General features: G+C 37.8%; 2 protein-coding genes and 1 long non-coding RNA gene across 10 annotated transcripts in view; 1 reads left to right on the plus strand and 2 right to left on the minus strand.

Moving 5' to 3' along the window:
• Positions 1-4884, minus strand: part of LOC103663648 — a 140643-nt gene extending 135759 nt beyond the window's left edge. For all 7 annotated transcript variants that reach the window (XR_005832491.1, XR_005832488.1, XR_005832490.1 and 4 more), the window contains exon 1: positions 4377-4884. This is a non-coding gene — a long non-coding RNA (uncharacterized LOC103663648). The remainder of the gene's footprint in view (positions 1-4376) is intronic.
• Positions 4885-4918: 34 nt separating this feature from the next.
• SMIM15 (small integral membrane protein 15) lies at positions 4919-8715 on the plus strand. Of its 2 annotated transcripts, none has more exons than XM_008691384.2 (3): positions 4919-5407; positions 6165-6296; positions 7165-8715. In XM_008691384.2, exon 3 carries the CDS (start codon positions 7177-7179, stop codon positions 7399-7401), a length of 225 nt encoding a protein of 74 aa, XP_008689606.1. In that variant the 5' UTR covers positions 4919-5407; positions 6165-6296; positions 7165-7176; the 3' UTR covers positions 7402-8715. The 2 variants fall into 2 exon arrangements, with proteins under 2 accessions (XP_008689606.1, XP_040478174.1); XM_040622240.1 differs by lacking the exon at positions 4919-5407 and adding an exon at positions 5445-5657.
• Positions 8716-13774: 5059 nt separating this feature from the next.
• The window catches only part of NDUFAF2 (NADH:ubiquinone oxidoreductase complex assembly factor 2), a 147829-nt gene continuing 140266 nt past the window's right edge, over positions 13775-21337 (minus strand). The window contains exon 4 of the mRNA XM_008691386.2: positions 13775-14089. Within this exon, the coding sequence (XP_008689608.1) occupies positions 13838-14089 (252 nt within the window). The 3' untranslated portion in view covers positions 13775-13837. The remainder of the gene's footprint in view (positions 14090-21337) is intronic.

Consider the following 21337-nt stretch of genomic DNA (forward strand, 5'->3'; position numbering starts at 1 on the left):
TTTGCTGCATGTTCATGTATTCCGAAGACAAAGAATTGTAAACAGTTTCAGTGTTAAAAAAGCAGAAATACCTAATTTTCAGTATTTTGTGAAAAAATTCTGTAAATTACCCAGAGCAGCAATATGTAATCAAATGCACTGATTGTTTCTAAACGTATGCAAGAAGCCATGGGCGGCAAAGAATAATCAACGAGAGACACATCTGCTGTTCAATGTAAGTATTTCTCCTGCAATCTGAATTGGGAATAATGAAGCTGGAAAAATATCTAGAGAGAGCATCTAGTCTGCATATACACTTTGCCCTATTTTCAAAAATCTCTATATAGATATCTACTCCAGTTTGTTCTTATCGTAAATAGAAAAAGCAAAAAAGCACCAAAAGTCTATGTTCCTTGTTACGTACTTGGAAATTACTAAGCACCTAGTGTTCTTTCATTAACAAGATAATCACAATTACTTTACCTTTCTCTAAACACCTTACCTACTTATTGGGGCATCCATTAACTACCCTGAAAACATACTACAACTGTTTGGTACTCTAATACAAACTTCACACCTTCCCAGGATTTAGGTTACTTCAGGATTTGTTCAACCACAAATTAAAATAAAACTAACAGTTTTATTTTTGTAACTAGCAATGCTATATCTTGGAATCAATTATTCAAAACAATATTCTTAGGTACTGAGGTAACTAATCACATATAGCTTGCCTTAATAGCAGGAAAAACAGACAACAAACTAGGAAACAACTTGTCAGGTTGGAGTACTATGGAAAAAAAATTTAAGTGATAAGGGGTAGAGAGGGTTTCTGTGATGAGGCAGCATCTGCCCTGCAAAGATGAGAATAATAATCCAAGCAATACTTGGCTGAAATAGGTGTAACTAGTTATTCTACTATATATGCATTCCTTCTGAATTGTATAACCTTGCACTGCTCCCTCCTGAATGTTCTTGTTCTTAATTTGAAGATTAATTCTATCTTTTAAAAGCTTTTCATTACCTCAATTGGTGTATCCCATAAGTTTAAGAAGTATGCCTTCTAATTTAAACAAGAATTTTATAATATTAGCTCATTGTTTTTAGTATATGTTTCTTCCAAATTATAACAATGTGTGAAATATAACAATATTTGAAAACAATTCTTTGTGTTACTGGATAGGTCTACACGAATACTCTAAAAAACAGTAATTTTGTGATGCTTTCTAAGTAAAAGAGGCTGAAAGCAAACTGGCAGAGTAGGACCCATTCAGAAGATGAGGCTGATGGGAGGGTGGAAGACACAGTTAATTACTGATGGTTTGGTTTAACAGCAGTGAAAGCCCAACAGAGAAGTTAGTTGACAGAAATCACATATGCGAGATGCAGAGGCAAATCAACTGACAAAGCTGGGGAGAACCTTTTGCACCATACTAGCTCTTTGAGACATGCTGCCACCACCTGGGCAATAAGAAATTCTAAAGTATGGAAATATTTTGCTTGTGATTATCAGTTAATTAAGAATTATAGAATCAAAAAATATGCTTTCATTTTATGAAATCAGCATTTTTTGACAAGTCTTTGGATATTAAGGAAGAGCAGGGATTTTGACCAGACGTGTTTAGAATCCTGCTCTACTTTTCAAGTCTCTGATTCCTTATCTGTAAAATGGGTATAAGAACATTATCATTTGGGGTTGTTTAGTCTTAGGATTAGTAATAATAGATCTGAAGCCCAGTACCTGGTACATAGTCGTACTCAATAAATAGCTTTTAAGAAATTATTATTCTTGGGGAGCCTGGGTGGCTCAGCCAGTTAAATGTCTGCCTTTGGCTCAGGTCATGATCCCAGAGTCCCAGGATCGAGCCCCACATCAGGCTCCCTGCTCAGTGGGGAGCCTGCTTCTCCCTCTGCTGTTACCCCTGCTTGTGCTCTCTCGCTCTCTCAAATAAATAAATAACATCTTTAAAAAAAGAAGAAGAAATTATTATTCTTCAGTATGATCTTGCAAATACCGCTAAGACCTGATTATTACTTTTTGAATCAATAATTGTGCTTTTTAAGAAATATATTTCCAGGGCGCCTGGGTGGCTCAGTCAGTTTACTGTCTGATTTCAGCTCAGGTGGTGATCTTGGGTTCCTGAGATAGAGCCCCATGTCTGTCTCCTTGCTCAGTGGGGAGGATGCTTACCCTCTCCCTCTGTCCCTCCTCCCACCCCTGTGCGGGCACGCATGCTCCCTCTCTTTCTCAAATAAATAAATAAATAAATAAATGAAATCTTAAGGAAAAGAAATATTTTCATTATGTTTCAATGAAAAGAAAAAACAAAATTGAGGAAAGAAATCAATTTCATCAAGTTAAGTCAAATATGTGAAGTGTTACTGCAGAGAAAGAAATAAACACAAAATGTTGAGCAGGTAGAAAAGTTCTCAAGATCTTTAGTCAAGTCTAGGTTTTTATAATAGAATCTTATTCAGGTTTTACTCATTCACGATGTTTTTTTTTTCATTCACAATTTTGACATGAGTCAATGGGAAAAGCAACTTTGTACATCAAAAGACTTTTTGTTAAACAAGTGACAGAGTAGGACTTACCTTCTTAAGAGAAAAACAAAAAATGGTTAAAATTTTGTAATGTTCTTTTTTCAAGATAACTAGTACGAATGGGGCGGGAGGTGTGATACACCACACAGGAATTATGCAAAGACAAACCCTCCTTAATAGTGTAAGGTTTTGTTAATTTGGTTAAAGTTACATGAATAAGATTTCTTAAAAATAAATACAAGCAGAGCTTATTTCCTTGTTATTCTAAGTTGGCATTCTTAAAGACATTTGTGAAAGAATAAAAATCCAATTAAGGATCTTTTCAACTAAAGAATGACCTTAAGAAAATTGGCTATGTTTCCACGAAATTCCTTGTTCTGTTGCCACTTATGAAGCATAAGTTAGAAAAATGGCCAAGCCCAGTCCAACTGACATAATTTTAGAGCTGAAAGAACACCAGAGATGACCTAGTGTACGTTCCACATAAAGAAGAGAAATTAGGCTCAGAGTGACTTACAGTGTATACAGATCTGCAGAGACGAGACCTGTGAAACTCAACTCACAATCTAAAACTCCTCACTACAGAAAATAGTGCACAGTATCTGAACCAATCTTGACACCATCTTTCTTGAAGGCAATGCAGTTTGCATTAAGGGGCTCAGCTGTGGCAACCCCTATGCTATCCCTGCACCTGCATCCTGTGCTGGAACTGAAAACTAGGTCAATAGTATTAGGCTGTGAAGGCAGGGTCTAGACTACAGTCAAAAGCTACAGAGCCTGATTTCTTATGCACCTTTTCTCGCAGCCCAAGACTCCAATGCATTTAACAAGGGAAGCGGCAGAGCAAACTACTGGGAAGGCAGTAATTGGGTATACTGTGTACCAAGATTAAAACAAAACAGACACACCTTGGCCTCTGGAGTGAAGGATGTTAAAATACATTCAGACCCCCTCCTGGAATTACCATTTGAATAAGTTTTTAGAGATCACATAGTTAACTCTAGAAAGTAAAGTTTTCGGTATACACAATCCAGTGACTGAGTCTGCTTTTTCTGGCTACTACAGGTACAGGCTAGGTCCAAGCAGCACAAGCTTTGAAACCATCATCCAAGTTTTCAAACAAGAATGCGTAAGAAAACAACTGCTGCTAATACAACACACAAACATTAACATATGCCCAACGAACAGTATTTGAGATCACTAGATTATTTGCCAAAAGCCTGTTCCCTAGTAAATAATAGTTACTGTTGTTGTATCTAAACTAGTTATGCATGTCACAGCTTGCTCCTCAGAGAACATTCTATAGTCTCTCAAAAATAAAAACCTGCTTTATTTGGCACACAAAAGTGAAGAGGTCTTGCAACATTCGCAGCGGTAGTCAAACAGAGCAGTTCTGTGCAAGCAATCACAAAATTTGGTCACCAACCAAATCAGTTAATCTCTCAGTTCCTGTAGATTAGAAGACAATATTAAACTCATTCTTTCTGCTTGTTGACTTTTGCATCCCTTTATTTGTGTATTGAAAGAACAAGTATCTCTGTGGGAACGCTATGCCCAGTTTATTTACCGAGTTTACTTTGGGCAAGTATGGATCATTTTGTGTGGGGGTGTGTGTGAAATGAGTTAGGTTCTCAAACTAAAAACAAACAACAAAAATCCCCTCTTCACACAGCATGGCTGCGTTTTCCCTTAGTAATAAGGTTCAGTGGATCCACCATGGTCCAGCTGCTTCATTGTTTCCAGTACGTGAGGCTTTAGCCATTGTCCAACCAGAAGATGACAGGGGCAAGGGGTGGGGTGTGAACCGGGAGGAGGAACTCGCCAGAATCCTTCAACAGTCGCTGTGTGACCCTCACCTTGACTTTGGGCGGTTTGTGGAGACCAACTCCTTTCTTGCCGCCGCTCTTTAGTCTGTTTCCATGGCGCTACAGACCTCACCCACCGGGGCCCTCCATCAACGGTCTGGCTCCAGCAGGGCAGGGGGGCTGTCTCCTGGCTGACATTGGGGGCAAAGGCAGAGAGCCCGCAGGGCTCCGGACCGGCTCCTGGAAGCCTGAGTCCACCCGCGCCTCCACGCTCGCCCCTTCATCCCGTCAGCAGGCGCGGGTCTCGGGCTCCCCGCCAGAGGCCAGCTGGGGCGCCGCCGCTCACCCGGCGCGGCCTCACCTGCAGCTCCCCGGGAAGCCCGGCGCCGCCCTCCCCCGCCATCCCCGCCCCGTGAGTTCTGGAAGTCGAGGTCCCGGGACCCACACAGCAATGGCGCAGCCGGAAACTGGCCCCTCGACTTCCTCAGGCCCACTCGGGGCCGGGGCTGGCCTGTGGGCGGGACGGGAAAGCCGCGGCTTCCGCCTTCCTGCTTCCGGCCTGGAGGTGAGTTGGGAGTAGGGGTCTGAGCCCACGGTCGCGACCGTGATGTAGGGTGGGCTGGTGGCGGCCGCTGGGGTGGTTTTGCCCGCGTGCCCAAAGGAGGCGGCCACGGCGCCGGCGGACCGAGCTGTGGCGGGACCAAGCCGGGATTCCCGGAACCGCCCGCTCTCCGAGCCTAGCCGGGCTGTTGCCCGCCGAGGCCGAGAGGCGCCTGAACTTGGCCCCCTGGGGCTGGCGGCCGGATGGGATAGGAGAACAAGAATGAGTAAGGGCGAAAACAGGGATGGACGGGACGTGGTACTGGCGGTGAAGTACCATCGGCTGCGGCTTCAGGAGCCGCGCAGGTCTGGCTTGGAGATCAAGCCCGGTCGACCCCTTACGGAAAGAAGAAGAGTAATATTGATTCCTCCAAGTGCCTAGGCACGTGCGTTTGGGTCCGAAATTGAAGTATACGGACCACTGTGTGGCCTGAGGACGATAACTTCTTTGTGTTAATGGCTAGAACTTAGCCACAAACCAGGTGCTTCACTTCTGCGTTACTCTTTTTTGCAGTTTTTTTTCGCTTATCACTGAATTTTGCCTTAGTTAATTCATTACCGTATTGGAGAAGCTGAAGGAACAGATGGGCTCTCTGTGTGGGCCTAAGAATTCAAGGGCAGGGGGCAGAGACTAGACTATTTAACAATATCCTGGAGGCACTTTAGTGTTTTCTGTTGAAAATATGAAAAGACCGGTGGAAGGATATTAAAGCCAGTCATAGTTTTCTTGAGGTAATGGGATTGTGGGTGATTTATATTTTGTTTTGGTTTTCTGTAAAGAAAACAAATTGTATAATGAGACCAAAAAACCTTTAAAGACTAAAGTGAGATAGTTTGATTTGTAATTATATGCCTAATCCTATAAATTAATGACATTTTTAGTATAAAAAATTCAAAACCTAGGAATGGATATGCTGTAACTTATCAGTGAACTAATTTGTCTTTTTATGTGTCCGTGAGCTTCGCAATTTTTTGAAGTCATTTAGTAAAATACTTATAATCACTCCAGTAGGATTTTCTTAGAGGGCATTTGCAATTGTAGTAATGATTTCTTTCTTCAAATTAGGAAGAAATAATATTAAATGCCTATAATGTGCCAGGCAATTTTACACGTCATTTATAGGTTGTATATACATGATTTCGAAATAGTCCATTTGAAAGTGTTTTAAAGTTATCCTGAAAGTTGCGACTTAAACTTTCTTTCTTTTATCTGTTCTTTTCAACCCACCCGGTATATAGAATTTAAACCTTCTCTCACAAGTGTATGGTAGAGCTAAAGAAGAAGACAGACAAGCTAAGGGTCATCTGAAATTGTAATTGGCTCACTAATAATCCCAGGACAAAGTTGGAAAAGAAGTACTCAAGCATAAGGTAGATGACTTTTTAAATCCCAGCTGAAATTGTGGATGTATCTACACCCATTCCTACCCAAGTATTATTAATTTTCACCTTTGAACAGAGGTTGACACAAACACAAACGGTTGAAAAGCTTCTGGGGCAAAATAGAAAATGTCAGTCAAATCCACACCGTCCTTATTTACCACATTGCCCTCCGATGCCAACTCAAAGTGGAACAAAATGCAGGACACCCATTATGGATAATTTTCTCATTTATTAAATTATGTTCTCAAGTAGGAGTCTTCAGAGCTGAAAGAGGGCATAAAATAACGTCACTTTTTTGCTTATATCTCTTTGCATATGAATGTGGATATTTTTGTGCCTCCCATACCCTCTCCTTTTCATTCCTGGAAACAGCCCTCCACTACCTTCCTTTCTCTAAGCATTTCATGTACTCTGTGGCTTGTCCTTTTCAAACACCAAACTTGATGAATCATACTTTTGTTAATTAGTACTTGATACCAAGGCTGTGTCAGAAAATAACAGGATTCTGCTGTTTCCTGGAATGAGTGCTTAAGACTCAAGATTCTTATAGAAGTCTGCTACTAAATAAAATCTGTCTTGGTTACAAAGAATGCATAGTCCCTATGACAGATTCCACAAGGTTTTTACTTTTATGTTCTATATTTCTACATCTTTTTAAGTGTTATCCTAATTTATGTCTTCTTAACTGGAGGTAATAGGCTGTATTAAAATAGTACTAATTGATGCTTTTTAAAGACAAAAAGCTAATTTAAATGAGTGATAACAATTCTGAGTTAACTGTATGATACAACGTTTTCAAAATTTGATTAACCACATAGTCTTTTCTCCTGTTGTCCCTCTCTTCTCTTTTCCAAAGACGGCTACAAAGATGTTTGATATAAAGGCTTGGGCTGAGTATGTTGTGGAATGGGCTGCAAAGGACCCATATGGCTTCCTTACAACAGTTATCCTGGCCCTTACTCCATTGTTTCTAGCAAGTGCAGTACTGTCTTGGAAATTGGCCAAGATGATTGAGGCCAGGGAAAAGGAGCAAAAGAAGAAACAAAAACGCCAAGAAAATATAGCAAAAGCTAAACGACTAAAAAAGGACTGAAGGAATGAATAAATGGCTCTAGAGCCAGAGGAACATCATTTGGAAAATTATGCAGTGTTGAAAGGACCCACTAAGGTTTCTTTTCTGGTTTTTATGGCAGTAATTTGTTGTAAACGAAGTCGGAGCACCTGTAAGAATCATGTTAGTTGTGACCTCTACTGCAGCAACTTTTAGGTTTTGGTGTAGAAGTCTGTTGACAGTTACTGTAAATTGGCATTTATTATGCTATAAATTCTTTATAATTGGCTTAGTCATTTGCCATTTTGCAGCTTATGTTCTGAAATGAAAACATCCTGTGGAGAAAAATGACTATACATTATGAACTGTATTCAAGTAATGGCTTAGAATGGGGTCCTGTTCCGGACGACGGGAATTGAGAATTGTCCTGAGGTGAAAAGTGTGCTTTGGCTTAAAGAGGCGTATAGTATGTTATTTACACCTTTTATCCTTATTGCTTATTTCTTGGAATAGAATCATTTCTGGCTTTCTCAAAGCCACATATTAACCAATGACCATATTTTGCATTTTTCTCATTTTAGCTTTTGAGATAATTATCAGATATTCTGCATTTTTAAAAATCTCATTTTATAAAGAATTCTCTCATTGGGTATGTAGAGTACCACTTACCAGACAGAACAGTTTTTGTGCTTATGAACCTGCCATTTTCTTAGAGATGTCTTGTTGAGTAGAGTAACACTATGATTTAAAGCTTGCAGTAAAAATGCCAAACCCTGTGGTACCTTGGAACCAGTTTATTCTTTATTGTGCTGTGTAGAAATGTGAAGTAGTTAAAATGTCTTATCACATAATTTGCTCATTATATAGATGCCACTTTTGTGTTTTTATTCCATTCTTCATTTTAATTTATCTAGTAGTGGTGTTCTATACTTTATGATCAAACAGGTTCATGGTGAAAATTAAAATTTCAGACTTCTCTTAAGGAATTCTTAAAAAGTAATAGTTAAGTCCTATTTCATAAGTGGTAATAAAGGTTTAACATTTGGAAAAATTTTGTTCATCATACTAGTAATTGGGTGAAAAAGGCAATTATGTCAAAATGAGAATGTTAAAATTAGAAATAAAGAGGTAAAGGATATTTCCTTCAGCTAAGCAGTATAACTGGAACTTTTTACTATTAAACATGGCTTTTATAAATGCGTAGTCTAATAATTTTATTCGCTGTCAGTATATAATAGCTTATTAACGTTTTCCTCACCTCTGATAATGAATTTAAATTACAAAAAATTGTCCACCAGCTTTAATTTAAAAATGAAACTAGATATTGAAATAAATTTGATACTTTTTTATAAAGAGGTCCTGGGTTTTTTGGTTTTTGTTTTTTTAAAGGGGGGTTAATAAAGTAATGAAAGTTAGATACATTATAGAAGTTAGAGTTTTCAAAGGGTTTTGAGTTTCATTTCTAGCTGAAAGCCTACTTAAAGAAATTAAGGGCAGTGTTTCTCAACTATGAAAACCTAAGGACTCCTCTGAGAATGCTTATGGACTGGTTTGAACACTACTTAGTACTTTCACTTTAGGTTGTCAGTTCCTACTTGGTGCCAGTGGAATGAACATACTGCAACTCTAGGCACTGAGATAATTCAGTGTTCCGTTCCGTTACTTAAGCGAGCTAGGAGATCTAGTGATCTTTTTATTGTCACTGAACTTTTAATAGTTGAAATTACCATTGAAATTAAAACATATCTTCTATAGATCTGTTGGCCCTCCTGGGTCTGCAGAGTGCAGTTTAAGAAAAATGAGGTTAAGGTAAATGTAAAATGTGTTTGGGTTTCTCCAATCAAACTGCTCATAAAAATAATTTATATACATAAGCCTTGCTTACGGCCACATTTTAGAGTCAAATATTGAAGCAAAAGATATATTCACCATAATTTTCAGTTATCTACTAAAGCTGTGTTCTCCTGTTACAATATAAAGATAGTTATTTAACTGAAATCTGTTTTTCTATAATTTCTTTTAAAGTCTGAACACATGCCAGTTTTGTATTTGACATAATGCCATTTGTTCTTTCTTCAGCTTTAGCTTTTTCCAGCACTTATGGAGCCTTTTTATATATGTGAGATCAGTAGGCTTTATAATGTGTATGTCTATATGTATGTGGGGGAAGAGGGGGGATGTAAATTAGAGTATTGTGTGGGTTGGGATTCTTCAAAAAAATCAGTCTTTTCTCACTGCAACAAATAGTACTATTGATGAAAGAATCCCATTTACACTAGCTATAATACTTTTTAAAAATTGCCTTTTATGTTGTTTCTGAAGTTTTGAGAACTAATATAATCAGTTACCTTTTTATGGCTCGTTTTGGGAAAAACACAGGTTGCCTATAACAGACATTTTATCCAAAAAGAAAAAAAAAGTTTGTGTGTCAGAATTTGATTCATACTATGCATGTGGTAAACTTTAGCCTGGTATTACTGTATGAGATACACTTTTTAGTATAGCATTTTTTTACTTTTATTTCTTGAAATTATAGTAAGCAAACGAAGTAAGCTTACCATGCTGTGAGCTGGAAAACCAATGTTGAGATAGATTATAATTAGCAGCTCCTGACCCATTCCTTCTCTCTTTTATACAGAATGTAAAGGAAGGGGGCAGAGGGCACTACACCTCATCTGGTGTTAGGTTAGAGGAAGTCTCATTCCTATTCATGATTGTTTTTATGTTTGCAATTGGTTATAGCATCACTCTGATTTACTTCATATCTGAAGTATATACATACATATATGTGTGTATATTTCTCAAACATATTAAAATAGATTCCATGTTCAAATACCACAGGTTTGGAAAATATAAAATAGAACTTAAGACTGATTCCTATGTGGATTTCTTGGAGTCTTTTAACTTAATTTGACTATTATAGACTCTTCTCGCTTCTGTTTTTTTCCCCAAGGAACACACACACAGTTTGAGAAAGCCTGTTCTATATAAATTCAGGTTACATTTTATTTTATTTTTGTTTTTGTGTTTTATTTTTTGTTTGGTGAGATCAGGTTATATTTTAAATAGAATGGTTAATGAGATAGCATTAAAAAATATAATGGTATTGATTCAAGGCTGATTAATAAGTGACAGCCAGAAATCAGTTAGTACAAGTAGAAATGGAAAAGAATATCAGATAATGGGAAAATTTTTTTCCTCCATTTTTGTTGATTTTCAACTTCACATATCCAAGGCATAGCTAATAGGCTAGATTTGTATGATTAAACCCAACAGCCAACACATTTTCTGTGCTTGAGCAGTCAGAAATCTGCTACATGCATTTATAGCACAGGCATGGGAGGGAAATCAATAACAATTTACCTCTGAGAAAGTACATAAGATATATACGACACTTTACTCTGAAATGAACATTTTTCCTTTTGGAATAAAAAAATTTTGCATAGGTCTGAAGTCTGTCTTGAAGAAATAAAGACATTTTCATTTATTTATTTAAGACATTGTCACTAAAACAAACAAACAAACCTGTAAATGTCCACAATATAACTATTTAAAATATGATATATGGTGGACAAAATAATATTTAATACTTTAATTGTGCTTTGCTGTCTGTCTGGGCATAAAAGCCAAATATAAAAAGGATTGCTTAGAAAGGTAATTTGAATTAGGCCAAAGTTATAGTTCAATTTTTATGTAGGACATTTAACTTTGTTTTGATACCACCTAACAGTGCCACCAGTCATCCAAAAAACGTCAGTCTTGAGGAAAGGAGTGCAATGGATTACTATAAATGTCATTTCTACTTGAAATCACTTTAAAACTGCATGCTCTGGGGGTGTCTGGCTAGTTCAGTCAGTAGAGTGTGCGACTCTTGATCTTGGGGTTGTAAGTCTGAGCCCCACATTGGATGTAGAGATTATTTAAAAATAAAATCTTTTTTTTTTTTTTTTAAGTGCATGCTCTACTAATAATGGTGGGCCAGTATCATAATCTTACTTCAGGTATTTTCCCACAAGGACTTTTGGTTAAGATTTTCTTCTGCTGCTTACGTAAAAAAGGTATTTTAATTTATTTTACTTTATTTTTTTATGCCTCATCTATTTAGTATTTTTTTTAAGGTTTTTATTTAAATTCCAGTTAGTTAACATACAGGGTAACATTAGTTTCAGGTGTACACTTTAGTGATTGAGCACTTCCATACATCACGCAGTGCTCATCACAAGTGCCCTTCTTAGGGGCGCCTGGGTGGCACAGCGGTTAAGCGCCTGCCTTCGGCTCAGGGCGTGATCCTGGCGTTCTGGGATCAAGTCCCACATCAGGCTCCTCCGTTATGAGCCTGCTTCTTCCTCTCCCACTCCCCCTGCTTGTGTTCCCTCTCTCGCTGGCTGTCTCTATCTCTGTCAAATAAATAAATAAAATCTTTAAAAAAAAAAAAAGTGCCCTTCTTAATCCCCATCACCTATTTCACCCATCCTCCCACCCACTTCCCCTCTGGTAATCAGCAGTTTGTTCTTTATAGTTAATAAAACAGGTATTTTAAAAAGAAAACATAAAAAAAATGAATGTAAATTCTGTCATATGTTAAGATATTTACAGACTGTAAGGCAAACATTTATAAAAAGATATGTATAGAATACATCTAATAAGCTAATAGGAATTTGGAAGTAGAAATATTCTATCATGTTAGAACATTTGCAGTTTTTCTTATAACCCAGGACTCAAGAACATCTTAATTTACAGTCATTTGTACCTCTTTATACTGCCTGGTGGCTAGTTCCTTTTTCGCCTTTACGGCAAAATGTAATATTACTTTATAATGATAGCATGGTTAACCTCATATCAACAGGTTGCTGGAATGGTAGTATTTTCACCAAGGGGCTTTTCTGTCATTCAATAAGTATGTTATGGTAATTACATCTGATTATTTGTTTTAATATTACATTTTATAAAGTTGTATTTCTCTAATTTATTTCTTAAGCAATTAAAATTTTTACCTTCTATCAAGTAAAATTGTTAACCTATGTGTTTTTAGGAATTCACTGTTATAACACATAACTAAGGATTTCCTATAGAGCATTAAAATTTGAATCACTTATTCAGTAACTATTGAGCACCTATATTAATGCCATACACTGTGAGAAGTCTATATTAGCAACAAAAACTTAGTTGTGCACTTCAGGAAAACTATGACCCTTCAAAAATACTTTTGTATAATCATGAGTGTTTTAACATCACCCGTCTATATTTTTCTTCAATATACAAGCCACTGGAATCCCCACTGTCAATGCAATCACTGAGAACTCTCTTTAATTTTTCATTTTCTCAAAGTAATTTTTTTTCATTCTTTTCTTTTTTGGGGGGGTGGGAGAGGGGACAGAGAGACAGGGAGAGAGAGAATCCCAAGCAGGCTCTGCTTTCCCAACCCTGACTGAGATCATGATCTGAGCCAAAATCAGGAGTTGGACGCTTAACTGACTGAGCCACCCAGGTGCCCCTCCCAAAATAATTTTTAATCTTATGGAACTCCAGTTATTATACCATTTCTGTGTTTACTGTCCTTTCAGACTTTGGTGATGGATTGTCTATGTCTACTGGTCCTAATTCCTCTCATCAAATTCCAGGTCTTCATGGTTTTTTTTCATTTATCAACTACATTTTCTTGGCCTCCACATGTTTTATCCAAGTTCATGTTTTTGATTAATCCTTTAGACTCTTACAGACTGCCTCTCCAGAAATAGTAGTCTTCTCATTTTTTCTTTTTTTATTGAGTACTTTAGGAGAGCTCACTAATTACCCTTACCTTCTATCATGATACACACTGGGGTTCCTAAATGATCATAAGGATCCAAATGTACTAAGCATTTACAGCTACGGGGTACTTCACAAAGGAGCAATCCTAAGAGGGAAAGCCTAAGCAAAGTTATAAACAGAATGATGACTAAAGCAAATGAAGGAGTTAAACCTAAAAGAAGTTGGATTTTGGGGTGCCTGGCTGGCTCAGTTGGTAGAGCATGCAACTCTTGATCTTGGGGTTGTAAATTTGAGCCCCACGTTGGGTGTAGAGATTACTTAATTTTTTTTAATTTAAGATTTTATTTACTTATTTGAGAGAGAGTGAGCGAGCAAAAGAGAAGGAGCAGAAGGAGGGGCAGAGGGAAAGGGAGAAGCTGACTCCCCGCCTAGCAGAGGCCCGACATGGGGCTCAATTCTGGGACTCTGAAATCATGACCTGAGCCAAAGGCAGATGCTTAACCAACTAAGCCACCCAGGCACCCCTAGATTACTTAAAAATCTTAAAAAAAAAAAAAAAAAAAGGTTTCTATAGTTCATAGCCTCAAATTTCTTATCATACTAAAAAGGAATTCTTAAGCTTAATGGAACAGAGAACTTACTGTACAGTCAGAAAATAACAAAGTAATTTTTTACTTCTTTTATTGTTAAAAAAGTTACGTACAAATGAAATACTACCACAGTGCATTCATTGGTTGGGGTTCTTGCCGCCTTGTGGCATCCAGGATCCTGGCTGAAAGGTTTTACCAGTGCTGGTGGGAGCCACGGTGGGTTCTTCCTTTCCAAAGTATGGAGCAGAGGCATGCCCTTTGACCTGAGTTTGAACTGGTGAAGCCAAGAGTTCTTCATTGCTCCCTTTGCTGAGGAGTTTTTCTTTTTCATAAAGATCTTGATTTTTAATTTTAATTTCTTCTCTATTTTTTTCATTCTTTAGTATTTCCTGCATGTATATATAAATGGAAGAAATTATTAAATTTCTAGTTAGAAGAAAACCCAAACTATACATTTCATGAAAGTAAAATAGCTAATAAATACATACACCTGATACTTGCTATGCATTTAAATAATATATAGAATGCACAGGCCAAGTTTTTAAATTTTTTATTAATATCTTATTTATTTATTTATTTTTTAAGATTTTATTTATTTGACAGAAAGAGAGACAGCCAGCAAGAGAGGGAACACAAGCAGGGGGAGTGCGAGAGGAAGAAGCAGGCTCTCAGGGGAGGAGCCCAATGTGGGGCTCTATCCCAGAACGCTGGGATCACGCCCTGAGCCCAAGGCAGACCTTAACGACTGAGCCACCCGGGTGCCTCTTTATTTATTTGACAGAGAGAGGGAGAGAGCACAAGTAGCGGGAGTGGCAGAGGGAGAGGGAGAAGCAAGGTTTCCCACTGAGCAGGGAACTGGAGGTGGGGCTTGATCCCAGGCCCCTGGGATCATGACCTGAGCCGAAGGCAGATGTTTAACCGACCAAGCCACCCAGGCTCCCCTCAGATAGCTTTTTTAAACCTGTCCTGTGGGATGCCTGGGTGGTTCAATCAGTTAAGCATGTGCCTTCAGCTTAGGTCATGATCTCTGGGTCCTGGGACTGAACCCCGCATTGGGCTCTCTGCTCAGGGGAGAGCCTGCTTCTCCTTCTCCCTCTGCCCCTCCTCCCTGCTTATGCTCACTCTCTCAAATAAATAAAATCTTTAAAAAAAAAAGCTATCTGATAATATACCATTGTTATTTGAATTAAATAGCTCTGCTGTCGTATACTGTAATAAGACGTGAAGGACCACAAAATAAAAATATTTACAATTACCCAAGAAGTAAAACAAACTACTTGACATCAAATACTACACAAGAGCATAAGTCACTCTATAAAAGATTTCCTAAGATTCGCAGCTATTTTCTGGTTCAAAGCTAATCATCAGTGATTGTACTGGAGATGAAGTGAAGGGGAGATGGCCTCAGAAAGCTGCTCCTACCAGTCTAATGTTCTGTGAGAATTAAAGCATGGATGCTGCTACCACCCCCTATAGCGCCAGATCCCATCTGTGCCCCTTTCTCCTCTGGAGTGGTGGGTGTGGCGGTGAGGAGGACAGGGATGGAATCAGTTCAGCATGCCCTAGCACCAGTGGCAGAGAGGCACTCTGCTGTTGGAAATGCTTCTTAAATCAGTACAAGCTATTTGTGCAGTATAGTTCTGTCCCTCAAAATTGCTATTCTACCCCTAAGGATCTATAGCCCAAATTACTGTATTTCGTTGAATACAATGGAAACATCGAATTTAAGATTTAAGAAACATCACTGTAGGGGCACCTGAGTGGCTTAGTCGGCTAAGTGTCTGCCTTCAGCTCAGGTCATGATCTCAGGGTCCTGGGATTAAGCCTGCATTGCATTGGCCTTCCTGCCCTGCAGGGAGCCTGCTTCTCCCTCTCCCGCTCCCCCTGCTTGTGTGCACGCTCTCTTTCTCTCCCACTCTCTCTCTGTCAAATATTTTTTAAAAATGAAGCATCACTGTTAAATGTACTACTAAAAAAGGGCAAACTCCACATATCCTCATTTCAGAGATGTTAAGATTTGAAAAGATGTGCATCTTAAAAACAGATGAAGTATAGTCATTATATCTTTTATCTTTATTGATTCTTTCTTACTCTTGTCTTAACAATTACTTTTGAATGGGTAGTATTTCTAAATGTTCTTTTTGCTTACCTGTATTTTTAAATTTTTCCTTAACATACATATCATTTATAATATGAAAAAAATTGAATGTTAATGTAACTAGTATCTGACAACACTGACAAAAAGTTCTTCCAAGTTACGTGTTTTAATTTAAACATTTTAAAAATGATTCTTAAAAGCAACATCTGGGTATCTAAATGTATGATGCCACCTTTCTGTTTCTAAAGTGAATTTCAAGTCATAATAGTCCTTTAAGAAGGTAAGCACTGATAATTAAAATCACATTTGAAATAATGGTTTCTACTTAAAAAAGTTTTTTGGGGGGGTATAGTATCATAGAATTAGTTTTAGGCACAAAGGGCCCATCTAATGAAACTTCCTCAAAGCAAACATGTTTTGGAAAGAATATTTATAAATATTCATGTAATTTCTACAACACACCAATTCCCCATGAATAATTTAATAACAGTAACTGATTTTAGGGGCAGCTCTTAAGAGTGAGGAAGGTGATTGTGGTGAGGCTTTCATGCACCCTGTAGAATTCTCAGGTGAAGTGACCATGTATCACAAAGGAAATCTCTGTCAATATGATACTGGAAATAGTGGACTTCGGAAAAAATACTTTTTCATATCTCCATATTCTTCAATACCTTCTATGACCTGCTGTGTCTTCATGGAAGATCTTGAGCAGAATGAAAGCTATGGGACAGGGCTGAACTTCAGCTAGTAACCCACCACAGGTGGCAAACCACTGCGGAGAGGTGGGTCTGCAGCCTGTTTGGTTTTGGTGTGAGAGGATCAGTCACCTCACATGGCCTGAAGCTGCCACGCCTGCTTTATTTACCTCTGCTCTACTGTTGCAGTCTTGCAGCTGGTGTAAACCTCTAGCTTCTGCATCAAAGACAACTGAGGGCAGAGAGCTGTTTCTTCTTTTGTTCTGTCTTCACGTAATTTCTCTTTAGTCACCATCACTCTGCCAAATCAGTTTCTTTCTTACAATAGCCATTTAGGCAAATAAAAAACCCAATGTGAATATGTTAATTATTTTAACATATGAAAATAGATTAAAAATTTCAGAGTTGAGAAACACGGAGATTATAATTTTTCCTAGAAAAGAATTTCCTTTTTGTCTTTTTTTTAAAAACTAATTGTCACCAGACCCCTCCTAACGGCCTCCAGGAAAATTAAACAGAACATAAATCATGTATGAAAGGAAATCTAGTTTTGTAAATATTTGGAATAGATAAAATGAAAGTAGTTAGGTGGGAAAAAATAGGAATCTGTGGACTTAAATCATTTTGTAACAAAGCCTATTTTACAGTAGGAATTACCATAAAATAAGAGTTTTTCCTTACATTTCCTTTGAACACCACCACCCTAAGTCTCAGTATGTTCATCAATAATAACTGTATGTTTGTGTCAACGCGTGGAGATAAACCAAGAGCAAGCAAGTGGGTCTTCATATAAATGTTTATGTTTAAAACAAATACCCTTTTAGATGCTGCTTTTTTTCCCTGACAATATTCCTCAACATAAAACAATGCATGACTTGGCATTGTACCACAGTTTACTTAATGAATACCACTACTGTTATTTCCAATATTACACATTTTCATTAAAAAAAAAAATAGCACTGTGATGACCATCTACATAGGTCTTTGACTCAAACAGACAATTTCCATGCCAAACTACCTCTTACTAGCTGCGACACCAGAAGGTCACCTAAGTGTTTTTCAGTCTCAGTTTCTTTATCTGAAAATGGGAATAAAGTGACTGTGTATGTATAAATATTTACACCCCAAATACTTATATGTGTACCATTCACATTGTTAGGTCTTCTGAAAGTTTGTGGTTCAGACCATGGGCTCTGAAGCAGGACAACCTGCATACAAATCCCAGTTTGGGCACGCCCTAGCTCCGTACCCTGTCAGTGTCGCTGCACTCTCTGTGTCTCAGTTTCCTCGTGTAAAATGGAGCTAACAATGCTGTCTTCTTCAATGTGCTGTTGTAATGACTGGGGAAGAACTGGCTGCCGGGCCGTGATAAGACAATAGAAGAGGGTACAGGTGAATCTTTAAATAGTGGACTTTAGATAGTGGATAAACAGGTGGATTATTTATTCCATTTCATTAAAAAATAAACATATCGAATTTATATCCATCCCTCTTTTTTACTTCAGAGTAGAAATAAACTTTCTTCAATATTTACACTGTTTAAGTAATTAAAATTTCAACTCACAATTTTGTGACAAACATTGAATCACTATTTGTTGTGAAAACGTAAATAACAGAATCCCCATATTAATGGCTATTCTTAGGAAGAATAAATAGACAAAGTTTGTGATTTTGTTGAACTGAAAAATCTTCAATGTTTAAATGTGCCACAGCCCTTGACAAAGGCAGCAATCATCACCACTTGATTGCGGACAGAGGTGTTAGTAAAACATAATCTACTGGCTTGAGAACAAGATGGAGTAACAGGTACCACATTAGCCTTTCTGCCAAAAACAGTGAGAAAGCTGGATAAAAAGTACTAAACTTTTCGGATATTAAACAACAGGTAGTGCAGTACCGTGATTCCTGAGAGAAGGGAAACAAATGAGATAAGCCCTGAATTGCTTCAGCTTTCTGCCTGGAGACATATTATGGGCTGCTGCATAGGGTGGGTGAATCCAAGCAGAAGTTGTGCTAAAGAGATAGAGACGTTGGTTACAGAGGCCGAGGAAGCCAGAATTTGTGGGGCAGAATACCAGAATACACAGAAAGAAAGTTCTAGAAATCTGCATAGGGGACCACTTGAGTGTTAAGCTGAGTATTAAGTTGTATGAGGGTACGGTGAGTTGCTACAGGGCCAGGAATAGCTGCTAAGCAGCTGTAAACTGAACTGCTGGAGCATGCATGAGAATACAAGACATTCAAGTTCTAATCAGCCAGAGATGCCTCACTGAACACAGTGTATTCAGTATAAAGACTTGAGAAAGATCACTCTTCAGGAGTAAGGATAAACTGGCATGAGAGTAGAGGTAACTCTAGACATGCATTGTCCAATGCAGTAGCCACTAGCCACACGTTTTAAATTAATTACAATAAATTAAAACTTCAGTTCCTCCACTGCGCTAGACATATTTCAAGTGTTTAGTAGCTAAATGTGACTAGAAACTCCTCCTGGATACCACTGCTAGATCCACCCTAACAAAACTTAAAAATAAGCCTCCAAAATTTGGACTGATTAACATGTAATTTCATGTCCTCTGAACAAAACTCAACATTTTCAAAAGCAGGACATCAAAACCAAGACTGTAAGCAATATACTATTTCAATGTTCATCATCCAATCAAGAAGTGAAGAGGGAAAGTGTGATCCAAACCCAGTCAACAGAAACAGACCCAAACATGATAGAAATGATGAAATTATTTCATAATAATGTGATAAACACAAGGACTTTATCACAACTACTATAAATATGTTCAAAGACATAAAAGAAAAATGAACATAAAGAGAAAAATAGAATCTAAAAAGAACCAAATGGAACTTATAGAGGTGAAAAATACAATATATGAAGTGAAAAATATAATGGATTTGCCTAACAGCAATTAGACACTGCAGAAGAAAAGAACAATGAATCTGAAAACAAGGCAATGGAAACCACCCAAACTGATGTAAGAGAGAAAAAAAAAAAGCTTAAAAGCTATTCTAGAGCCTCAGTAAGCTGTGGGACAATATCAAGCAGTCTAACATGTAAGTGGAGTCACAGAGAGGAGACAGGAAGGGGAGGAAATAATGGATAAAAATATTCCAAATAGACAAACATAAATTTACATATCTAAGAAACTAAAAAACGGGGGCGCCTGGGTGGCTCAGTTGGTTAAGCGACTACCTTCAGTTCAGGATCAAGTCCCATTAGCAGGCTCCTGGCTCAGCAAGGAGTCTGCTTCTCCCTTTGGCCCTCTCCCCTCTCAAGCTCTCTCTCACTCTCTCTCTCAAATAAATAAATAAAATCTTAAAAAAAGAAAGAAAGAAAGAAAGAAAGAAAGAAAGAAAGAAAGAAAGAAAGAAAGAAACTAAAAAAAACAAAACAAAAACAAAAGCAAAAAAAAAAAAAAAATCCTCCAAGCAGGAGAAATACAAAACCAAAGTACATAAAATCAAATTGCTAAAGGCTAGTGATAAAGAGAACATCTTAAAATCAGCTACAGAAAAAAGATTTATTTACAGAAGAGACAAAAATGAATATTACTGAGTTCTCATCAGAAAGAATGCAAGGTATAAGACAATGGACTGGCTTTAATGTGCTGAAAGATAAGAAAAACAGCTAACTTAATATATAAAATATATTAAAATATATAAAATCCTATATGAAGTGAAAATATCCTTCAAAAATGAAGGCATAATAACATTTTCAGGCAAACAAAGCCTGAATTTATCACAAACCCCTACCATAAGAAACATTAAAGAAAGTACTTCAGGCTGAAGGAAAATGATACAAGATGAAAACTTGAATCTACGTAACAGAATGAACAGCGACAGAAATGGCCAGAATGGAGGACCTCACTGCACAGAAAAATGCTAGATTTGTGGACACTCTGCTACATGCTTGATGCCCTGGAACTTTAAGTCACCCACTGGACATTCCTTGAGCACATCAGGAGTATCATCATACTGTCCTTGGAAACTGCTTTGGATTTTGAGGCTTATCATGATTGCACCCCCACCAAAAGGCCTTCTTAAGGCTTGAAAAGATATCAGTTATCTTTGATGAGAAGTATAGCCTGAAGGCAATGGGACTGTTGTGATCATATGTAGACCTCAAATTAATAGCACTAGGCAGGAGGAAGAGGATGCCTCACTCCCTCTCTCCTCCCACCCAACAAAGAACCTCAGCCCACCAAGCCTTCCATGTCCTACGCCATTGTCCTGGCTTTCCTGGCCTGGGATTTGAAGCAGTAATGTCAACAATGGCCCTTCTCCATCTGAGGCTGACCCCAGTGGAGCTGACAGTCAGAAAGTCATGCATGAGGTCAACCCCATTCTGAGAAGGTCACATCTAAGAGTCCCCAGGAGTGAAGTATTGAAGGATATCATTTTTAACTAAGTTCCAGGAAGAAGAGAAAGAAACCATACTCAAAACAGAGAAAGCATGAGCTATAGCAAAATCTGTTATTTCAGAACTTTCCCTAAATATACTGTTAATGAATGATTATTCTGTGACAATCTTCATTTCGACAGGCAGCAGGGTGTTCAGTTGGAGCAAATTAGTTTAGACTTTTTTATGGAGCCTTGATACTGGGAAAAGAGACAAATTTAGTTGTAAAAAGTACGATGTATTAAATGTTTGAATTTATGTATTTTTCCATGTCATATTATACATTACCATTGTTCGTGAGGGATTACACTGAAGACTTTTTTTTTTTTTAAAGGGAAAGCTCTGGATGTCTTTAAAAAGCTCACCCCTGTTTTTAGCACAGTCAAGTTAATGGTTATTTATTGTGTACAATTCATTAATTCAATGATGAGAACTC

This window comes from Ursus maritimus, unplaced genomic scaffold, assembly GCF_017311325.1.
Source record: "Ursus maritimus isolate PB19 unplaced genomic scaffold, ASM1731132v1 scaffold_5, whole genome shotgun sequence".
Taxonomy (NCBI): Eukaryota; Metazoa; Chordata; class Mammalia; order Carnivora; family Ursidae; genus Ursus; species Ursus maritimus.

Bases quoted from the DNA above. Each gene is read 5' to 3' on its own strand.
- SMIM15 (XM_008691384.2), top strand. From the start codon at position 7,177: ATGTTTGATATAAAGGCTTGGGCTGAGTATGTTGTGGAATGGGCTGCA.